Consider the following 21,818-nt stretch of genomic DNA (forward strand, 5'->3'; position numbering starts at 1 on the left):
GCTCCCAACTTTGAACTAAAGAACCTAATGACTCATTTTATCCTTATTACATGACTAATATGCATAGTTTTAAGTTTCTAAAACTCATTCCAACCTATTTATGCACATTTATGGCTCGTTGGGTCGTTATAGGTCATATATAGAGCTAAAATGACATTTCCGCTCCCAACTTTGAACTAAAGAACCTAAACACTCATTTTAATCCTATTACATGACTAATATGCATAGTTTTAAGTTTCTAAAACTCATTCCAACCTATTTATGCACATTTAAGGCTCGTTGGGTCGTTATAGGTCATATATTGAGCTAAAATGACATTTTCGCTCCCAACTTTGAACTAAAGAACCTAAGGACTCATTTGATTCTTATTACACGACTAATATGCATAGTTTTAAGTTTCTAAAACTCATTCGAACCTATTTATGCACATTTATGGCTCGTTGGGTCGTTATAGGTCATATATAGAGCTAAAATGACATTTCCGCTCCCAACTTTGAACTAAAGAACCTAAACACTCATTTTAATCCTATTACATGACTAATATGCATAGTTTTAAGTTTCTAAAACTCATTCCAACCTATTTATGCACATTTAAGGCTCGTTGGGTCGTTATAGGTCATATATTGAGCTAAAATGACATTTTCGCTCCCAACTTTGAACTAAAGAACCTAAGGACTCATTTGATTCTTATTACACGACTAATATGCATAGTTTTAAGTTTCTAAAACTCATTCGAACCTATTTATGCACATTTATGGCTCGTTGGGTCGTTATAGGTCATATATAGAGCTAAAATGACATTTTCGCTCCCAACTTTGAACTAAAGAACCTAATGACTCATTTTATCCTTATTACATGACTAATATGCATAGTTTTAAGTTTCTAAAACTCATTCCAACCTATTTATGCACATTTATGGCTCGTTGGGTCGTTATATGTCATATATAGAGCTAAAATGACATTTCCGCTCCCAACTTTGAACTAAAGAACCTAAACACTCATTTTAATCCTTTTAAATGATTAATATGATTAGTTTTAACTTACCTAGACTCAATCCAATCAATTTATGCCATTTGAGACTTGTTTGATAGTTATGGTTCATATTTATGCTAATTTAGTCAACTAAGGTCAATTTAGGTCAATTTATTCAACTAAGGTCAATTTAAGCCCGCTCGTTTTGATTTAGGTCATTCTAGCTCAAGATTAGGAGACATGTTAATTAGCACAACACTAGGAGAAAACGCACAACTCACCAAAAGTAAATACGTGCGTTATTTTCCGATTCTGAGAACTTCTGAAACGACACAAATCACCGAAAGCTTCTGAAAATTTCTGACTCGGAGATCTCAAGTCATCTGCACAGAAAGTTAAAAAACTTCGGTCAGGAACAAAAGTAAGATGTGGAAGTACAGTAAGAATTAAAGAAAGCTAGAAAAGTATAATCATGAACACAATGGAAGTATAAAATAAGAATTAAAGATGTGGAAGTACAAACTACACCTTCCTAAATGCTAGAAAAGATACATTTAATCTGATATTCAGTTAGCTAGAATTACCTATTCCCAGAAGCCAACTCATCTTATTCATTTACGGTTTATAACCCAAATTCCTTCCCTATGATCTGTACGCATATGATTAGTATTATTTGCATCTTCCTCCTCCGGTAACGGTTGAACAGCCGTTGGTAACAGGGGTGTTTCATCGTACTTGTCATACTCATCTTCATCCACAACATCATCAATACCCAGAATATTTCTCTTGCCTTGGGCAACTGCACGCCATATAGGATCAACATTGTCTACCACATAGAAAATTTGCTTAGCTTGTGATGCTAGAATGAATGGCTCGTCACTATCACTTAATCGATCAAAGTTAACCAATGTTAAACCAGGAAAAATTTCATCTTGTTTCACCCCATTATGGTTGTTGGCCCACTTGCACCGGAATACAGGGATCGTAAATTTGTTGTAATCAAGCTCCCATATTTCTTCGATAACACCATAATATGATTGTGTCGCATCAACCGGTCTTCTATCCTTGGCTCTTGCATAGACCCTAGATGCTGCAACATGCTTCACTCCACTATTCTGCACCACACTCTTTTCATCTTGTCTTCTAGTGTAGACTGTGAACCCATTGATATCATACCCTTCATAAGACAGAACACATAGTCGAGGACCTCGAGCTAACCACTGGACCATTTCAGAAACATGTAGATTTTTTTTCATTTCCTCGGCTACTTCCTTCTTAAACCAATCAACAAATGTGCGATTATGTTCTTGCATCAACGCTCTTTCCTTCAACTTAGGATTCTTTTGTTGCAATTCTAGCAAATGCTTATCTATGTAAGGATTGACCTCGGTAAGATGCTGCAACACACAAAGATGTGCCTTATTCTTCCTTTCAGATGGAGGCGAGATCACATTTTTACCAATTACCCCATGCCCTTCAAGCCTCCCTGCATGACGAGATTTTGGAAGACCTATGTGCTCAAGCCTTGATAAGAATTCAGCTACATATTAAGATATCTCTTCCTCAAGGACTCCCCGAATGATACTACCCTCCGGCCTTGCCCGATTCTTTGTTTTGTCCTTTAAATGCCCAAAAAATCTCTCAAAAGGATACATCCATCTTAAGAACACTGGACCACATAACTTGATTTCTCGAACTAAATGGACAATTAAGTGCACCATAATATCAAAGAAAGATGGTGGAAAGTACATTTCAAATCGACACAAAGTTTCAACAATATCATTGTGCAAAGAATCTAATTTCTCCGGATCAATCACTTTAGCACATATAGAATTGAAAAACACACAAAGTTTTGTTATAACATGTCTCACGTGTTTCGGAAATATCCCACGAAGTGCAATTGGCAAAAACACATTAATCATTACATTGCAATCATGAGACTTCATACCAACCAACCTAAGGTCCGAGAGAGATACTAGGCGCTTTACATTCGACGAATATCCCGAGGGAACCTTAATTCCATGTAAGCACTCACAAAACTGCTTCTTCTCCTTTCTTGACATTGTGTAACACGCTGGAGGCAGATAAGTCTTAGTACCACCCGCACCAGATTTTTCAACAGGCCACAAATCTGGTCGAATATTCCTCTTTTTCATATCTTTCCGCACATTCTCATTGTCCTTAGTCTTTCCAGGCATGTTTAGCAAAGTCCCAATGATAGCATCGCACACATTTTTCTCAATGTGCATTACATCGAGACAATGCCTAACCGACAAATCTCTCCAGTAGGGAAGATCCCATAATGGAGATACTTTCTTCCACAAAACACCCTTTTTAGACTTGGACTTGTAGCACTTGCCGTATTTGGTTTCAACACTTTTTATTCGTTCATAAACCTGTGACCCTGTCAAAGGCGTACGAGCTACTCTTTCCTCGGTGAACCCATTGAATTCTTTCTTCTTCTTACGATAAGGGTGATATCGACTGAGGTGCTTCCTGAAATCTGGGTAAACATTTTTCTTGAAATTATGCAACCATGTGGGCTTCATGTCCTCTTCACATATAGGGCATGCTTGTTCTCCTTTGGTTTTGTATCCAGACAAGTTTCCATATGCCGGAAAATCATTTATGGTACAAAAAACCATAGCTCGCAATGTAAAGCTTGAATTGGTGTGTGCATCGAACATTGAAACACCTTCATTCCACAATAATTTCAAATCATCTATGAGTGGAGCCAGGTACACATCTATGTCATTTCCAGGTTTCTTAGGCCCCGAGATGAGGAGTGATAACATGATATGCTTCCGCTTCATACACAGCCATGGAGGAAGATTATAAATTGCTAGAAGAACCGGCCATGTGCTATGTTGACTGCTTAGAGTTCCATATGGATTCACACCATCTGCACATAAAGCAAGCCTTAGATTTCTAACCTCCTTACCAAATTCAGGATATTTCTTATCAATATTTCTCCATTGAACAGAATATGCAGGATGTCGAAGGAGTCCATCTTTCTTCCTCACTTCCGCATGCCACCTTAAGTTTTTTGCTTGTTTCTTCAATGAAAACATACGCTCAAACCTAGGTATGATTGGAAGATACCACAAAGACTTAGCAGGCGGGCCCCTCTTAGCTGAATTTGCCCCTTTGCGTTTGTAACGAGATGCGCCGCATGTTGGACACTCATCCAAATGTTCATGCTCTTTTCTGTAAAGCATACAATCATTTGTGCAAGCATCTATCTTGTCGACCTCTAAGACTAAGGGACACATCAATTTCCTGACATAATAGGTAGAGGTGGGGATATCATTCCCTTCCGGCAAAAATTCACCTACCCACTCCAATAAGGTGTCAAAGTGTTCATCTCTCCAACCACCTTTACATTTGAGGTTGTAAAGTATTGACACACATTCCAACTTGCTGAATTTTTTACAACCGGGATACAAAGGAGTTTCAGCAGCCTTTGATACTTGTTCGAACATCTGAGGTCGTTCGTCCAAGTGATCTTTCAGCCCATCCATCATCTCATTTATTTCATCATCTTCTTCCTCATCATCATCCGTCTCATTATTCTCATAAATATCATCATCACTCTCATTACTCTGAACATCAAATTCATGGACCCTAGAACTTGGACGATCAGGTATTGTTTCACCATGCCAAAACCAAACATGGTAATCTTGCTTAAACCCACGGCGAAATAAATGATCCTCAATTTCATCAATGTCACCTAACCGCTTGATATTGTTACAATCACGGCAGGGACAATAGATTTTTTCGGCTTTTGTACTCCGTTGGTGTGCTAAAGCACATCTAATGAACTCTGCGACCCCACTCAAGTATTCTGCCGTAGTATGGTCACCATACATCCAACGACGAATCATTACTAATAACAACAACAAAAGGTTCCACACATAAACACATATATTAAGAAGTCACAAAATCATTAAGAAGTTCCGCAAATCTTTGGTTACATCATTTAAGTTTATCAATGCTTCACTGAAGTGATATTAGAAGTCCAAAAACAATCCTAATAAGTAAAACGGAATGGATACTTAAGCATAGAATACTAATGTACACGTTTTATTATTACACTTACTATACTTATCCAAATTTATTTATCGTAAAAATGATATGCACTTACTGTACTATTGATTTCAACTTTCAAAAGAGGAAAAGAGAAATTTTATAAAGATAATTAGATATATCAATACCTTATGCAATTGATGAAATTCGAACAAGCACGATGATAGATTATGCTGGCAGTACGATCATCGCCCCTCTCTTCAACCATATGTGTATCTACCCATCTTCACAATTAACTGCAAATTAAAGAAATAATTGAAAAACAGCCAAAAAAATCAAAATAAAAATAAAAGTTGAACAAACGAAAATCAAAAACGAAAATTGAAAATGAAAATCAAAACGAAAATCAAAAACGAAAATAAAAAACAATAATCAAAACGAAAATCAAAAACGAAAATTGAACCCTAATCTGAAAACGAAAATAAAAAACGAAAATAAAAATTGAACAAACCATAGCGAAACCACCGGAACCACGACGCCGAGCAACCACCGGAACCACGACGTGACGGGGGGATGCTGAACCCTCGAGAACAGGCCGCGCGAGAACAGAACGGGATGGGGGAGATGAGGCCGCGCGAGAACAGAACGGGATGGGGGAGATGAGGCGATAACACAGACACACCGGCGAAGACAGCGACGCAGGGCTGAGCAACGCTTGAGTTCGACGGCGACGCAGGGCTGAGTTCGACGGCTGAGTTCGACGGCTTGCTTGGATATTTGTTTAAGGGAAAAAGCTTGGAGAGAAGGTACGTACGTTTGAGCGCGGTTTCATAATATTGTTAAAGGGCAAAACTATTGACGTACGTTATTGCAGCAAAAAATTTTGAAACGCGGACTTGTTGCAGGGGGCAATAGCATGTACGCTGCAATAAAGTCGGGTTGTTGCTGCGGGCTTTTATTTTGTACGCTGCAACAAACACATTTGCTGCGAACAATTAAAATGTACGCTGCGATAACCCTTTAAAGGGTTTGACCCGCGTTGACCGACTGGTTGTTGAAGCGTATTTATACATGTACGCTGCAACAAGGGGGTTGCAACAGGGGTTTTTTCTACTAGTGAACTCTTAAAATACGCTTTTTATTGATTATTACGATCTTTTACAAAGGAAACGTCGATTTACTTTGGGAGGAGAAAATACACAAAAACTATAAGACAAACGACGAATAATTTATACAACATCCAAATGCATGATTCAATCTTGTCGAGGCGGTGGAGGACGCGGTCCAGCCCAACATCAACAAGACGCGATGACAGCATGTTTTCCTCTGTTATTAAATTGTGATCTTCAACCCACCGGAACCACCCACAAAATCGACATTTAAAATATAATTTATGTAGATTTGTGGTTGTCTGTGAAATCCTTAGTTCAGTTATGCAAGTGATGAATGTTGGACAACTGATCATCTCGCACCAGAGCATCTTCCGGCCATCTACGCATCCCACGTTTGCCGGCGGTGACCTTAGGGAATTAGAACTGTGAGACATTAGCCGGCGTTATTTGATTTTAAATTATTTAAAATGAGCTAGGAAGTGGCCAATTTCTTGTGGCTTATATAGCTGTGGTGGTCAAAGTCAAAGATTCTTTGACAAGCTTCCAACACTTTTGAATTTTTACTGAGGGAGGCGGGAAAATTCCCGCTCAATGTTTCAAATTAATTTTGGAATTCTCCTATTACTACGTTGTTTGGGATAGGCCATTTCGTACGTTTGGGACCTTAATTTAAAATTAGTTTTTAATGTATCGTATTTGTTATTGGTTAATTAATCGTATTGGTTAATTAATCGTATCGGTTAATTAATCGTATTGGTAAATTATTCGTATTGGTTAAGGGACTGAATGTGTACCCGGTCGAGAAGTCGCCCCAATCTCATTTGGGTTTAGGGTTGAAAATCTAACCAATGACGGTATAAATCCGACAACGCTCACAAACCTTAGTAGTGTTAAGAACCCGATATTTGATTTCAAAAACCCATTCAATCCGATTACCTTAGATTTACCTAATTCATTCACGTAGGAGGTAATTATCATTTTATAACCACATATGTATATAATTATGTAGTAATAGTCTTACTAAGTGTAATGTATGGTCGTATGCGTACAGATCGTGGTCATCATGAAATCATAAAATTTCAATTTTCGTATTTGCATAAATTAATAACACTTGATATTTTGAATATAAATATCAGGATAACATCATCGAACATCATAACATACGTAAATTAAGACAACCATGTAATCTTACATTGTTATATTGTTACGTAAACACATTTTATTCTAAGACGTGAGAATTTTCAATTTTAAACACATATTGTAAGACATAAACACATTATATTGTAAGACGTAAACAACCTATTAATGAGGTACTAATACTAATAAAAGTTCACAAATGTAATCATTACATTTTATTACTAATATTGGGTTTGGAGTCATTTCAAATATGAGTTAACAATGTTCGGACACCCTAGTGTCGAATAGGTCACGGCAAATTAAATACCTATAATATCCGACTTTTAACACATTAAAGTACCCTACACCCTTTACCTTCAAACATATCACTAACTTGTACATAACCCTAAATTCCGATTCTTAGTAGGCTACTGTTCCATACCGACAATATGAGTGTGCCAAACTACTTATGATAACGAAACCACATTTCCCTAAAATCCAATTCTTAGTGGTCTACTGTTACATATCGACAATAATAGTGTCCTATACAAGTCATAGTAACGACAACACATAACCCTAAAATCCGATTCTTAGTAGTCTGTTGTTCCATACCGACAATATTAGTGTCCCAAACTACTGAATCAAACGAAAACATCACCAAAGTCGGATAAATTGTGTTCAACATTAAACTATTTATTTCACTCAACAATAAGAACAATTATGCAGATAACGTTAAATTGCAGTAGTTTGCATTTACTGGAAAAGTACTCTGGAGCGGTACCAAGTAATAAGATCAGTAAACCTGGTGGTACCAAACGACGTAATAACTTTTTAATCCACCTAGGTTGTTAGGAATTTATTTCACTACGTTTTTTCACCGACAACTTTAGTGTAGTATTCACTTCCCTTTATAGTTGACAACCTCCTTCCAGTGGGGACTCCTCAAACCAACCCACTTGTTTCTCCTTCTAGCTGTTCAAACCCTAATTGTTTCCAAATTCTCCACCGGCAAACCTGCCAAAAATGGACAAAGGCAAATCTATCCTTGTTTGTGATAGCAGCCGAACACTACTCTGCCACCCAAAAGCCATAATGTACTTCGAGCAACCAAAATCTTCAAACGGGCCTGAATTGAACTACAACACCACTTACTACTCCATTGACGTCGAAGACGCAGAAAAGGGTCTCCGTGTGCCGCACGCAATAAAAAATGACATGAATATCCAGCTTTATTGTGCCGTTAGTAAGTTGCCTTACCACCCTGTTATGTTCCCTTGTTCTGTGATGGTCACCTCTGCAGGTAAAATCCTGCCTGCACACCACCCTTTAATTACGGACCACCCTAATATGCATCTTGGGTTTTGGGCTTACTTAGATTGGTGTTCCAACCGGCTTGCTGCACAAGGGTCGTGGTTGTTGTACCCGAACAACCTCCTCGCTGTGGTAGACCCTAGACCAGCTGTAGTTGTGGACGACCTCCCTGTGTACAATTTCCCTGATTCCAGGAGCCACGTTTTCATTGCATCCAACGCTCATGCTATTCATGTTATGAGTGTGGAACATACGTTTACTGGGTTGGAAATTACTGTTGTTCCAAGGTATTTTCAGACCAAACGACCGGCTTACAGTGAGGTGTGCTTAGAGGGAAAGACTATGGTTGGGACGGAGGTTTTCGCCTTCATACCACGAGGTACGGTGGTCGTTGCATGGAACGCCCTATCCATGACCAGACCCTCATTCAGAGCCACCTTCTTTGAGATGTTTGCAACGCACCATCCATCACTCATGGTCGTTACTGAAGCCCGAATAAGTAACAACGACTGAAGGGAGCTAATTAACAACTTACCAGGAGAATATCAATCCAAATGGTTTGAGAATCAATGCGGAGGGGTAGTCCTTATGTGGCGGGGAAACGACTTGTTACCAAACTACAATGAATCTGATTTGGGTTCGGCCAACCTCCTGTTTACTGTCTTATTTGAGGTACTTCATTTAATTTCTTATTTCGGTTCCCAACGCTTTGTTTTACACCGTCTGGTACTTCCATTAGGGTAACAAACAGGTATGCTTACTGCATTGGGTTGACTCCATAGTACCAAACAGGTGTACATAGTACTGCATTACAATGCATACCGGTATTTTATGGGTGAGTATGGTACCATTATGGGTGAGTATGGTACCGCTACCGCTATTATTATGTCTCATACGAACTATGTAATGTAGACAATTAGAAAACATTTAAGTTGATTATAATCGTTTATTTGATTTATGTAGTCGGTGAAGCTCCAGAAGAAACCACTTGCGCGTAAACTGGAACTGTAAGCGCCAGAGTCTGGAGCTATTATACACAATTTTCCCCATCAGTGTGTGTGTAGTACTTATTGTGTAGGGTGGTTTTTACCTATAGTATAAGAACTTAGTTAGGTACTAGCTTAACTACGGCGTAGTATTTATCGGCATAGTATTCATCACCATGACGTATTTAGTTATTTGGTTTGGGTAGATTTTTCTATCCTACTTCTATGGCGTAATACTAACAGGTAAGTTATTTGTTGTTGTTCAGACATTTCCTACCTTTAGCTCGTCGGAAATGTAATAGGTGTATTTTATAGTTTCAACCTAGGCGGCGCTGCCTTCCATGTAATATTTTGCGGATGATGCTTTTCGTATTACTAGTCTTATTCTTATTCTTCATACGTATTATTCGTCTTTATTTTTTTTAAAAAAGTACTGGTGTTACGACAAGATGTAGTACCCCTATAACTTTAACAAATAGTCGTTCCATAAGAGATACCGCAAAAACACTAACACAAATACTGTAAAACATAGCAAACACGAAGTAGGGTACCAAATTACCGAATTATACATGGTTTAGTACATAGCAAACACGAAGTAATTCAGAGTTCTGTGTCAATTATGAAAATTCAGTTTACGAAAGTATCTAAAGTAACCTTATTTAAGTTACAACATCCTGTAAACCCCAAATTGGGTTACAAATTGAATCATATGGTTACAGAGGAATGCACATATGGTAACACGCCATAATTCAGACTTATTGGATGGAAGTCAATCAACTTCAAATAACGTACCACAAAGGTAGATTTATTGGGTGGATTTCACCATGGAAATCAATTCTAATTCTTCGTAAGGTCATGACAACCGAGCAGGTCTTGAGTGAATACTGGATTACCACTGGCGCCATGTATAGAATGCGTTCCACACCCACCCTCATTGACTAAAAAACCCGGATTGGACTGCAACAAGTGTTTAGTAGTTGGTTGATAACTACGGTGATCCCCATGGGAGGTTTCGTTCACAACCTGGAAACTATGCCGGTGCTGGTTATGATTTGCAGGCATACAATGAGTCCCGACCTCTTGATAATTTCCACCTCTGCTGCTGCTGTTACTGGTGAAGTAACGAATGGAACCAGCATTCTGGTACATTTGCGACATCTGAGATATTTGCACTCCACTCAAGTTTTGCGACATTTGCACACCATTAATGTTCTGGGACATGTGTAAACCGGATAGGTTTTGGGCAATTGGACCACCAGATATGTTTTGTGACATTGATATACCACAACGGTCTTGGGACAAAAGTACGTCACCACCCTCCGGGGTCATACGAATCCCACCCACAGACATGCGAATTTCTGTCTGTCCTGAGGGAAACAAATTTGTGGCAACAACTCCACTTACTCTTCCAGATGACTGTATACATGTCAAACGCTAATAAATACAAGCTAAATGTTGTTGACGGTTAATAAACATTTAATAACATGAGTGGTACAAAAGGACACGAAAAAAATCACCTGAAACTGTTGAACAGATACCCCATTGTTGTAGTTCTGCTGAGGGTATACCATAGTCCCCCTTACTTGCCCAGCCATTTGAGGCAGGTAATCAGCACTATACCCCTGGAAATATCACAAACTCAAATCAATATTTGTTTAAATAGAATATCACAAACTCACAAACTCACATCAATATTTGTTTAAGTTTAATTTGTAGCGTATGTGATTCACTCACATATTGATCGTGGGATCCCCAACCAGGATGGAAGGTGTTTGGCGGCTGCACGTAGTTGTGTTGAGGAAGGCAAGTGTTCTGACAATTGCTGGTTTCTGGAAAGTCTTGTGGTACAACACTCTTGTTTTTCCTGACTTGCTTCCTTGCGGGGTTTTTATTCTCACCTGGTTGTAAAAATCTTTTTTCACGAGTCCTGTGAGCCTTTAAACCACCGCGCTAAACAGGATCTTTAACCATAACAGGGGGGGTAAGTGTGGTAGTATCATCCCCAACGCTGTTTGGAGGTTTGTTAACGGAGCCTGGTGTCGTAGGACCAACAATCGCCATCCTGTTCCCCCCGGAAGTCAGTGCACCAGCTTCGTTATCACCAACTGCTGAAAGAGTATCACTCTCATCAAGACGTAACACAATATTCATATTACCTTCTATGACCAAATCCAACTTCTGCTCGGAAAGTGATCCACGGAGGGCAGCAGGTTCCACCGCATTCATAATCCGGTCATAGATCTTAACTTGTTCTGTTTTCTCGGGATCATGATAAGCAACCTTCACAAGAGTGTGCTTGCGTTGTATATCTTTCCTCCATCGGTCAACTATATATCCAGCAGGCACATTTTCCACATCCTCCACGTCCAACACCTTAAGGATGTGCCTGAAGGAAATAATGCCCTTGGTCCAAGTATGCATTCTATGTTAAGTCTAATAAATGCGGTTCAGTATTAATTAACAAGTTAATAATTCAGTGAGATCAAGTGAGCTGAATGCCTAGCTAGAGGCCGCTTCAGTTCAAGTGGAATTAATGATATTAATCCACAGCTTACTCTTGACTGAACCCGTAGGGTCACACAAATAGTACGTAAACGGATCAAGTATTTAATGGCACTAGTTGTTGGCCGACGCGCTATCGCGCGCCGTCCCCCAAGGTAGTAAAAAATTAATAGTGTAATTATTTTTAGTAAAGTATCTCAATTATGGTTAATAAATGTTTATTAGGAGAAAAGAATATATAGCTTAGAAACTACTAACACTTGTATTTGTCGAGATTGCATATACTATCTTGTTCAACACTTAATTCTAACTCACGAGGATTCGAAATGATAAAGTTACAGTAATATTATTCAAAATTAAGAGGTATATAAATAATAACTAAGTTCTAAGAAATATAGTCATTAACGCAATAAGCTACAGTTTTAGTCACCTAATCATGGGAAACACACTACTTACGTTCCATATTATATTTTCACGGATAGAAGCAAAGCCTTTCTGTTGAAGGGCTAGAACTCAATAACAAGTACTTAATCAATCCTTAAAATAGAAGGATGTTGAGAAAAACTAAAAACCACTACTTCCTCTTCCTCTTTCTCACCCTTCGCGTCTTACTTACGAATAATATTATGCATATGGTTCATCATGTGCTTATCTTCAGAACTGTTATTCAGAATAATTTAGCCATTTATTTATTGAAATGCACTAAGAATTATTCAACCATCATAAACAATATCCATAATAAGATGACAACAAATACTTCATTAATGTTCCACTGCAAGTAGCTTTAATTTCCATTGCAAAAGAACGAACAAGATCTTACTATCCACACAATTAGCTTTCATAAAAAAAAAATTATTACAATTAGCAATTTCATATAACATCTACATAAAACAGAAGATAAAAAAACCAAAAAAGGACCCGCGCTTCTTGATCACCATATCAAGTCTGCAAATTGCTTGATCACCATGTCAAGTCTGCACACTGCAATTCTTCACTTTGCCATAAACAAAAAACTATTTCTGCAGTAAGACAATAAAATAAATTAGAAAAAAATTGATCAGGCCAACCAACCAAAAATCGCGAGAGAAGTATTTATGATTTATGATCAAAATATACAATCAAGTATTCTAAAACATCATAATCAGTTTCCACAAAAACCCAAGCAATAGGCTTTTATCTTCATCGGTTTCAAACTTGACAAACGGAAAGAAACAATGATAAATAGGCTTTTATAGTGCAGAAATAAGGCCAATGCTAACATCTCATCCGTTCTGCCAAAAACATGTACTTGTAAGTTTTAATTATCATAATTAGCTAGATGAAATTTCATTTCAATGAAAACTACATAAGAATATCTTTGTGTTGTCTCTCAAGAGACCATGTTGAATCTATATCCTCACTGAAGCACTCAAAAGCTGTGACGAGAAAATGAAAAGATGGATAAAAAAGGACCATATAAGTTATAACAACTAAGGTTTTGAGGCTGGAATTGTTAATTCACTAAACAATCAAGGATGGGGCTTAGAACAGAACCAACAGATGCTGTTATTTTTCAGCAGAAAGCTCGAGAGTACGGAAGAAAACTGTAAATCCAGTAAGTTGTATCTATGATTGTTTGGATTGAAAGAAAGCTTTTCTTAATATAACTGGATTTCTACTGCTTCACAATGTTAACAGTGCAAGCTTACTTCCCAAACGCCTGAGACTGAACTTCCTATTTGCCTTATACTGTTTCTCCACCTAACAACTAAAGTCAGGAGGAAAAAAAGGGTAAAAAATTGGCAAAACATAGCGCCAACTGCCAAGGAAGTTTTAGACACTGTATCAAATACATCTGAAACATGCATCAACAATAACCCAATGCCTCTAGAGATTGAGGTTCCCACCCTTGGCAGGGAAAGGGAGTCGATTTCATATAGTTCTTCCCTTCCGTTATCACAGTTTAGTGAATTCAATTTGATGAACCAGGAAACCCCTTTGCTTAAAGTAGGCATAAGTCACAATCAAACCAGTAAAAGACCTTACATATGGCCCTGTCCAATATCTCTCCAAGGTGGGTAAAGTAAAACTCCGACATTACTGAAGTTCAAAATCAACAACGAAACCCAAAATGTAACCCTAATCTACTAAAATTCCTACACAAAGTCACTAAATATTTGCAGAAATTCAAGTTAAAAAATACAGTAGAAGTTCACTCAAAATTCCAGAGTAATTCGAGAGCAATAGTTCACTTGAAAATTGCATTACCTAAAGAAAAATTCACAAATTATACTTGCAGGTAGCAATTTTAAATTAAATTTGTAGCAAATAAGACAAATTATACAATGAGAATTATCAAATTTCAGCAGAAAAAAAAACGAATTAAAAGCTAATACCTAACTATTTCGAGCTTAAAAATATAAAAAGATCGAGAAAACTTACTTGATTTTGATAGAGATCTTCAAAGAAATTATAAAATTAGTAAGAAATTGGGGAAATTTGAGAATTGGGGGTGAAATTTGAGAAATATGAGAGAGAAAATTAATCAGTACATAGAAAGAGGAAGGGAACAGATAGAAAATCACGGGTGATAGGGATTAATTCATAAAAGTAATGACTGGCCCAGATTTCAGTAAATCAATGGTAAGATTGAGGTTCTCATGTTAAGAGAAGTTCTCACCTTAAGGTGGTTCTCACGTGAACCTATATACTTATATATGTTCATAATTCTTTGCAAGACTGAGAAAATTTTGAGTTCAAGAAAGCTGGGGAAACATGTTTGTGGGCCTCGTTCATGTCAAAAGAGGGAAACATGTATCGAAACCATCTGTTTCAATTCTTTCTAAAATTTCCCTCAGATGTTCTGAAGTCAAACTTTGCTCAGTCCTGCAGAAACACAGTGTAAGGTACATGACACTACGACAGAAGGGAACTAAATCATTTAGTTCTGAGAATGTACCGTGAAGCTAAGAAGTCAATAACATCAACACTTTGTTGAACATTTTCATCAGTTTTTCCCCAGTCAAGAGATCCATCTCTAGTTGCACTGTGTTCATTCCCATTTTGTGACCCGGGTGCTGCGTGCAGGTCTGTTATAACCTGGATACCGTACTTTCTGCAGGAAAAAATTATGCAATTACTCACAATTTAAGTCCATTTATTTACAGATTAACAAGTTGTAATCAAACAAAAAAAATGTGTTTTAAAAGCATATTATATTTTAAAAACATCTGAGTGACCATAAACCATAATTGCAGATGATAAATAAACAGTAAACCACAAGAAAGAGCGGAAGAGAAACCGTCTTATCCTTTCTAAATACATTAATTGATTTATTTATTTCTCATCCACATTTACACACCAATAGTCTAGCAACCCTAGTCATAATGAATAAGATGAAAAAAATAGAATGTCACCTCATCTTGAGCCATCTCAGCCCAGAGTATCCTAATGCTTTTCAAGCTCAGTTTCGGAGACTAACAAATTCAATAAGGAGACTAACAAAACCCTCAAACCCTTTATGGAAAATTTTACCAAACTCCTACTAAAACAAATTTAACAAACTCTCAAAACACCAATAAAAACTCTGTGCCTTACATTCTACCAAATCCACATTACCTAAACTTCGATCAATTAAACAAAACTATAATTATACAAGATTTAAAAAGTTCACCAAGCTGGTGTTTTTCTAGAGACATGGGGTAACTAACAGTTTTGAAAACACTTATGATGTACGATTAACTTAACTACATGTACAATGATATATAAGAGGACATACAGAGGACACTTAAAAACCTTAAGAAAATCAAACATCAGTATTACCTCAGATAAGCACTGGAGGGTAAGATTTCGATATACCGGAACATAAAATTTCAAGAGAGTTTCCAGCTGCAGCAATTATGGAACACAGATATCAGAGTTAGACAAACATAATAAAAAGATAACAATAAGAACCAACAGATGAAGTAGATAGGACAAATCAGAGGGATTCAAAAATATGTCCCAACGGAATCCATGAAAGGAACGCATGAAGTGTAGACAGAGTTGCATGTATCTACTAAGTCCTCTGGGATGCTAATAGTACATACAGACATAACTCATGCATAAGTTGAAACTCGTTGCACGCCCAAGGAAAAAACAAAAGGTAAGAACACATGAGATAGTGATAGAACATAAAGGTACTCATAAACAAAAAAATGCAATCAAAACTCCGTAATTTGTACAATGACTTACTTCAGCCGCTGGCATCAAATTTTTGCATTGTAGACATTATAGTTCTCAGGTCAAGATTCTAAACATTCTAAACAGGCTTAATGGCAAAAGATTTGATGGGTATGAAATAAAGATAGCTCAGATGCTTATGTGTCATTAACCAATTAACATTTCTGCATTTTGACTCATGAGCCTCCAAATATATCTTGTCACTTCGTTTTTCTGTTTGTCCCACTATAATGTCCAGTACTCTGGTGCATTAAAATTATCTATAAGCACTGATGCTACCTTCTACCAAATATTTTGATGGTTGCCATTTAAGTATGAGCTAGTTTGGGTTTGAGGAATTTTGATTCTTTGTTTTATAGTGTTTGTCACTTTGTCCTAGTTCACTCTTCACAAAGATTAAGAACTGAAGGAAAACACCAAAAGGGAACTTAGAATAACTATAATACACATTAAAAGCTTAGAGAGGCAGTGGGAAATCTAGAGTCAGTTGAAATACGATAACAGTGAAATGACAGTCATTATGAAACACAAGGAGCTCGGAGCTCCTTTGCTCAAAGGCATGCTTGGATTGGGGTTATTGCATTATGGGGTAATTAAGATAAAACGTCGAAAATGAAGATGGGTTTGGGGGGTGGTTGAATGGATGACCTAGTGATAATGCAAAGGGGGCGGGAAGGGGGGTCATTACCATCTTTTTGGGGACAATACATTACGTTAGGGAAATAGTGAGTTCCCATTGCATGCTAGATCTCAACAATTCATAGCACGACAATACCTCACAGTAAAGCAAAAAATCCTTGAATCTCATAATAATAGACTTGTCCTCCTGACTCTATCAAATTGCATTCACCCCAGTGATATTTAAAGCTAAGTGATATGAGGAGCGTAAAATGCGTTGAATATATTAGACTCCAACTCTGAATGAGAGTATATATAAATATTTCCCCTAAAAATCCCCCCCCCTCTTCCACAAAAATAATTCCAAAGAACGTATTAACCCATCTTCTACAATTTTCCTATCATCCATAACTTTATCATGCACCTATTTTCTGTCTAAAAATGTCCATTATATTGTTCTTTTTTTTTATAAGAGCACAATTAGATTTATAGTCCATGAACATTATTAGATAGCACTGTAACACTTTCATATAATTACTACACACCTCTAATTGAATAAGCCAATTGTTGGCCCCTGACCCAAACCCACGATCCCAATGAGAAGCAGGCAATGTTCCGTCCAAGCAAACTGCAAAAATAAAGACATCACAAATAGAAGTTAGAGTGAAATATGATTGAGCGTGAAGTCCAAGAAAACTTGAAGTGAACAACTAAAGACTAAAATCATTAACCTCATCGTGAAGTATTTAAAAACAGGACATTGATTCAATAACAAATTATTTATGGATAATTCAGTAATATGCATCTAATTACCAATCAACAGTAGCAATGCTATTCTTGTTATGACTTGCCTTCCACTTTCCCAATACTCTAATCTGGGTTGAGCTTTCTTCCACTCTCGTCCCTGCACACCAATATAATATTAGTAAGCAAGATACTATAACCAAGCGGGCGTTCTTTATAGATCAAATTGAAGGAGAAACAATTCTTAAAGCGTTGAGTACGGCTGCACACTTTTCCACTCTATGCAGTCTACTCACTGGGGTTTATTTTTTTTTACCAGGACACTAATCTGTATTTAATCAAGGGGACAACCTATAATTATTCTAGTATCAATCAACATTCAATGCCAATAACAAGGGTTTATCACAAACAGCTAAAACAAGAGTTTATCACTATCAGCTAAAACAATAGTTTATCACAAACAGCTAAAACAAGAGTTTATTATATTCAGATAACATTACCATATATATAGTCTCTTCTCATATCATCTCAAATTCGTTTCTTTGACACTGCTGGTCTGCAGATCGGATTGGAGCATCTGTGATTTCATAAGTCCCTTTGGGCTGGAGGGCATCTTTTTGACGTTGTAATCTGATCTCCGAACAGCGCATCGCGAATTTTGTTACACTGTGAAGCAACTGCCTTATTAGTCTGTACAGAAACATTAATAGAGCAGGCTATATGTAAAAGCATATTGTATATGAATACCTCCATGAGATGAGAGGCGATGCGACATAGGGAATTAGGTTATTTACTTTAACAACATGGAGATATAGATTTTCATATGAATGGGAATTTATAAACCCTAAGAGTCTCCTTTACCCACTACACTCAATAAAAACATGACCTAAACAAACTACACAGAAACAGGTATGTGGAAAGTTTTGTAGGATCGCGATAAAAAGAATGTCTTTTATACTATTATGAAAACTAAAATGAATGTCATTTTACAGTATATAATGAAAAATGATAAATAGTTAATCTATATTCATGTTTTAACCATAAACAAAATATGATAACGGACAAACCCTAAGCAACTTAATCAGTACTGCTGTCAATTTAGCCATGAGATACACTCGAATTAACTGCAAGGTCTTTTATATGTTTTGCTAAAAAATTGCATTTTGTAACATAATCCCGACCCTAATTAGTAGTTAGTACAATCACGCATTTTTTGAGCAATTTATTTATATCTCAACATTTTTCAACCGGTTTTTCATTCAACACTGCCGCAGGTCTGTCAAATAAAAATCAGCTGCCCAAAATATACCATTTTCAGTATTACTTTTCCATTGTACAAGAATTACCAACACAGTTCTAACAGGATTAAACTTGTTGCTATCAGTTCTAATTTTCTTTTTTGTTCAATTCACGAAAACCATACTCGATTTTAAGGCATTACAGTTTGCTCCAAAACTCAAGCAACAAAAAACAAAACAATAAGCTTACAATTAATGTGCTCGCAATGCGTCCTTAGTTGAAATACTTCATGAGTTCCTGCCAAGAAAAAGAAATCTGGTTAATTAGCAGATTATCAAGTGTTTACAAAGCAAAGAATCTGCAATTATCGGATAATTATCAAACAATGTACAGAAAGGAAAGGCACTGAACATCTTAATTTCAAAAGAATGTACAAAAACCACTCCATATTAAAATAACACCAAGAAACCATTAATAATTCAATTAAAACAACTAATATTGTATGTGATACAGTAGAATATTAGAGAAAAGTAAGCTTACCCATACTCAAAACTCATGTATAGATATGAGAAAACTAAGAGAATCAATAGACGTGTTAGGTTTCAGAACAAAATACCCGGGAGTTAGGCAGGGAGAGAAGTGTGGCGGGGATGCGGCAGATGCCAGAGCACGGGGATGCGGCAGATGCCAGAGCACGGGGTTGCGGCACGCGCAGAAGGTGACATAGCGGATCAAAGAATTTAGTAATGGACATTGGCCTTTGGAAATTGGACTGGTTCAAGCTCCGACTGACACCCTATCAAAAGAACCCTATAAAAAAATTTATATACACACAAATCCTAGAAATAATAGCAAATTTATTCAAATAAAGTTTTTAAGAAACGAAAAAAGCAAACTCCAATAATCTAAAATAGTCGGAACAATAACGGGAAAAAAGTAAAGAAAATTTATAATCAATACCATTGTGAAGACCGGTGCTAGCTTCAACAATGTTGATGTTGAAGAGAACGCCTTCATATCAAAATTCAGACTTGATGGTAAAGCTAATCAAACTGTCAAGGTATGAATGTAGATCTTCAATCATTGAAAATTCACGTATAGTTTTCATATTGACTGGTTTACATTATTTGTGAGCCCACTACTTTTGCGCCTAGCTGAAACCAAGAAGCCTCTGCATTAACTGGCCTAGCTGAAACCAAGAAGCCCCTGCATTAACTGAAAGAAGTACCATATCACCATTGATTTTGCAAACTTAGTTGTATACAGATTATACTAATGACACCAAAAAAAACTTATGCAGCTAAAAAGATCCTCAATTAAGTTCCAAAAATACAGAAATTGGTAGAGAAACTTAATACGAGGAGGAAAATTGATCTAAAAAATGAAGAAAAAATGAATATCGCATGAACTATGCCCCATTTCCTACATGATACATTGTACTAATCTATGCCAAATGATTAGTGTAATAGTCTCCAAAGTCCCAGTAAGTATAATTCCAATCCACTTAATTGATTATAGTCTAGGGCACTCGAACCTTAATCTACTGAAAACAAATGCAATGACTGTATTAACATTAAGAAACTTTCTTAAATCTTAATCTACTCGAATGTAATCTACTTCAACCACATACAGTCCCAATCCCTCTCCAAACCCACTTTGTAGTTTCTTCTGGTTATAGAGCAACTTCAATAAGTATCTACACATTGACGCACTACCAATAGGTATCTGTGAAACATCCACCTATTGGCAACTAATATTCAAATAACTCGCAAGCACAAGAACAGTCAACTCACAACTAAAATTTGATGCTCCACTGAAGGACCTGAAATTCATAATACACTCTTAACATATAACTACTTAAAAATGCATTCATGTCATATAACAAAGACGCCCAACCCTCGAATTCTTCAAAATAATTAGCTGGAATCAATCAATATGAATCTAGTCGCAATCAAAATATGATGTACAAATACGCCAAAATTGAAACAAATCCAGCAACTTCATTCTGTATTAACAACTTAAATCCATCTCATATTATCCCCCAACACACTACATTAGCATTATGATCGACATTATTAGCTTACATAATTGTAAAAGACAAATATTGTATATAATATCTTCATCAATCAAGCTACCATTATGAAAAAAGTGACGAGAGAAAGGACCTGATCTAAGATTTTTCTTGATATCATCAACAGTAGGGCAAGCTTTACCGCCCAAAGAAGACAACAAGCAAGCGGCAACAATCTTCATCTCTGCAACACAAATTACTCTAATTTACTTAAATAAAATCAGATTAATAACTTAGAAATCACTTGATGATGTAAAGATGAAGATTGATATACCTGGTGTTGGATTCGGGTTCGAGAGAGTGGGAAGAAGCAAAGGGGGCAAATCAGATCTGCAGAATATACATAAGAATGAGGCCACTGAATATCATAAACAATCAACAAAAATAGCTTAAAATCGCATCAAATTGATCAAAACATCGCAGAGATCTGACCTTTTCTGAAGAATCGAAAGTTCAAAACCCTAATTTTTGTTCATCGCAGTTTGTAAATAAGAATGTAGAGTTTCGATTTGAAATTGATAGTTAGGAGTGAGAATGGTTTGGTAGTTGATGGAGTGAATTATGAAAAAAAGAAATGGAAGTTTAGAACCCTAGAACATGAGTAGGTCGAATGGCTGAGAGCCTGAGAGTGTGTGTGCAGAGAAAATGAGGAGAGAGAAAAGAGATGAATATCAAGGAGAGAGAGGCAAGAGAGCTACGCGGAAGGTGGCGAAAGATGAGGAGGGCAAAAATGAAATTGTTAAGGAGATTGAGGGCAGTTCCGTCACTATACTATTGTATGAATAGTAAAGAACAACTCCTCACTTTTAAAAGGGTGTTAGATTAGATACTCCATCTATGGATATTCGGAATCGACGGATCTTGGTTTCAGTGGGAGCTGAGATCGTCACAGGCAAGAAATGAATACTCCGGAAACGATGA

General features: G+C 36.9%; 1 protein-coding gene and 1 long non-coding RNA gene across 10 annotated transcripts; both read right to left on the reverse strand.

Annotated features, from left to right (window-relative positions):
* Positions 1 to 10,206: 10,206 nt before the first annotated feature.
* LOC130462380 (uncharacterized) lies at positions 10,207 to 11,123 on the reverse strand. The gene is made up of 2 exons (XM_056830518.1): positions 11,041 to 11,123; positions 10,207 to 10,939 (listed from the first exon to the last, which is right to left on the reverse strand). Exons 1-2 carry the CDS (start codon positions 11,116 to 11,118, stop codon positions 10,361 to 10,363), a joined length of 657 nt encoding a protein of 218 aa, XP_056686496.1. The 5' UTR covers positions 11,119 to 11,123; the 3' UTR covers positions 10,207 to 10,360.
* A 1,638-nt stretch (positions 11,124 to 12,761) lies between these two features.
* LOC110780096 (uncharacterized) lies at positions 12,762 to 21,608 on the reverse strand. Of its 9 annotated transcripts, none has more exons than XR_008924150.1 (13): positions 21,330 to 21,608; positions 21,172 to 21,227; positions 20,992 to 21,081; positions 19,787 to 20,041; positions 19,443 to 19,636; positions 19,076 to 19,123; positions 18,088 to 18,253; positions 17,657 to 17,747; positions 17,389 to 17,471; positions 15,827 to 15,892; positions 14,964 to 15,119; positions 14,447 to 14,890; positions 12,762 to 13,044 (listed from the first exon to the last, which is right to left on the reverse strand). It is a non-coding gene; the product is annotated as an uncharacterized lncRNA (long non-coding RNA). The 9 variants fall into 9 exon arrangements; XR_008924152.1 differs by having other exon boundaries at positions 14,685 to 14,890; positions 21,330 to 21,607; XR_008924156.1 differs by lacking the exon at positions 14,447 to 14,890 and having other exon boundaries at positions 19,787 to 20,015; positions 20,992 to 21,098; positions 21,330 to 21,605.
* Between the last annotated feature and the right edge of the window lie 210 nt (positions 21,609 to 21,818).

The sequence above is a fragment of the Spinacia oleracea genome, chromosome 6 (assembly GCF_020520425.1).
Source record: "Spinacia oleracea cultivar Varoflay chromosome 6, BTI_SOV_V1, whole genome shotgun sequence".
Classification (NCBI taxonomy): Eukaryota; Viridiplantae; Streptophyta; class Magnoliopsida; order Caryophyllales; family Amaranthaceae; genus Spinacia; species Spinacia oleracea.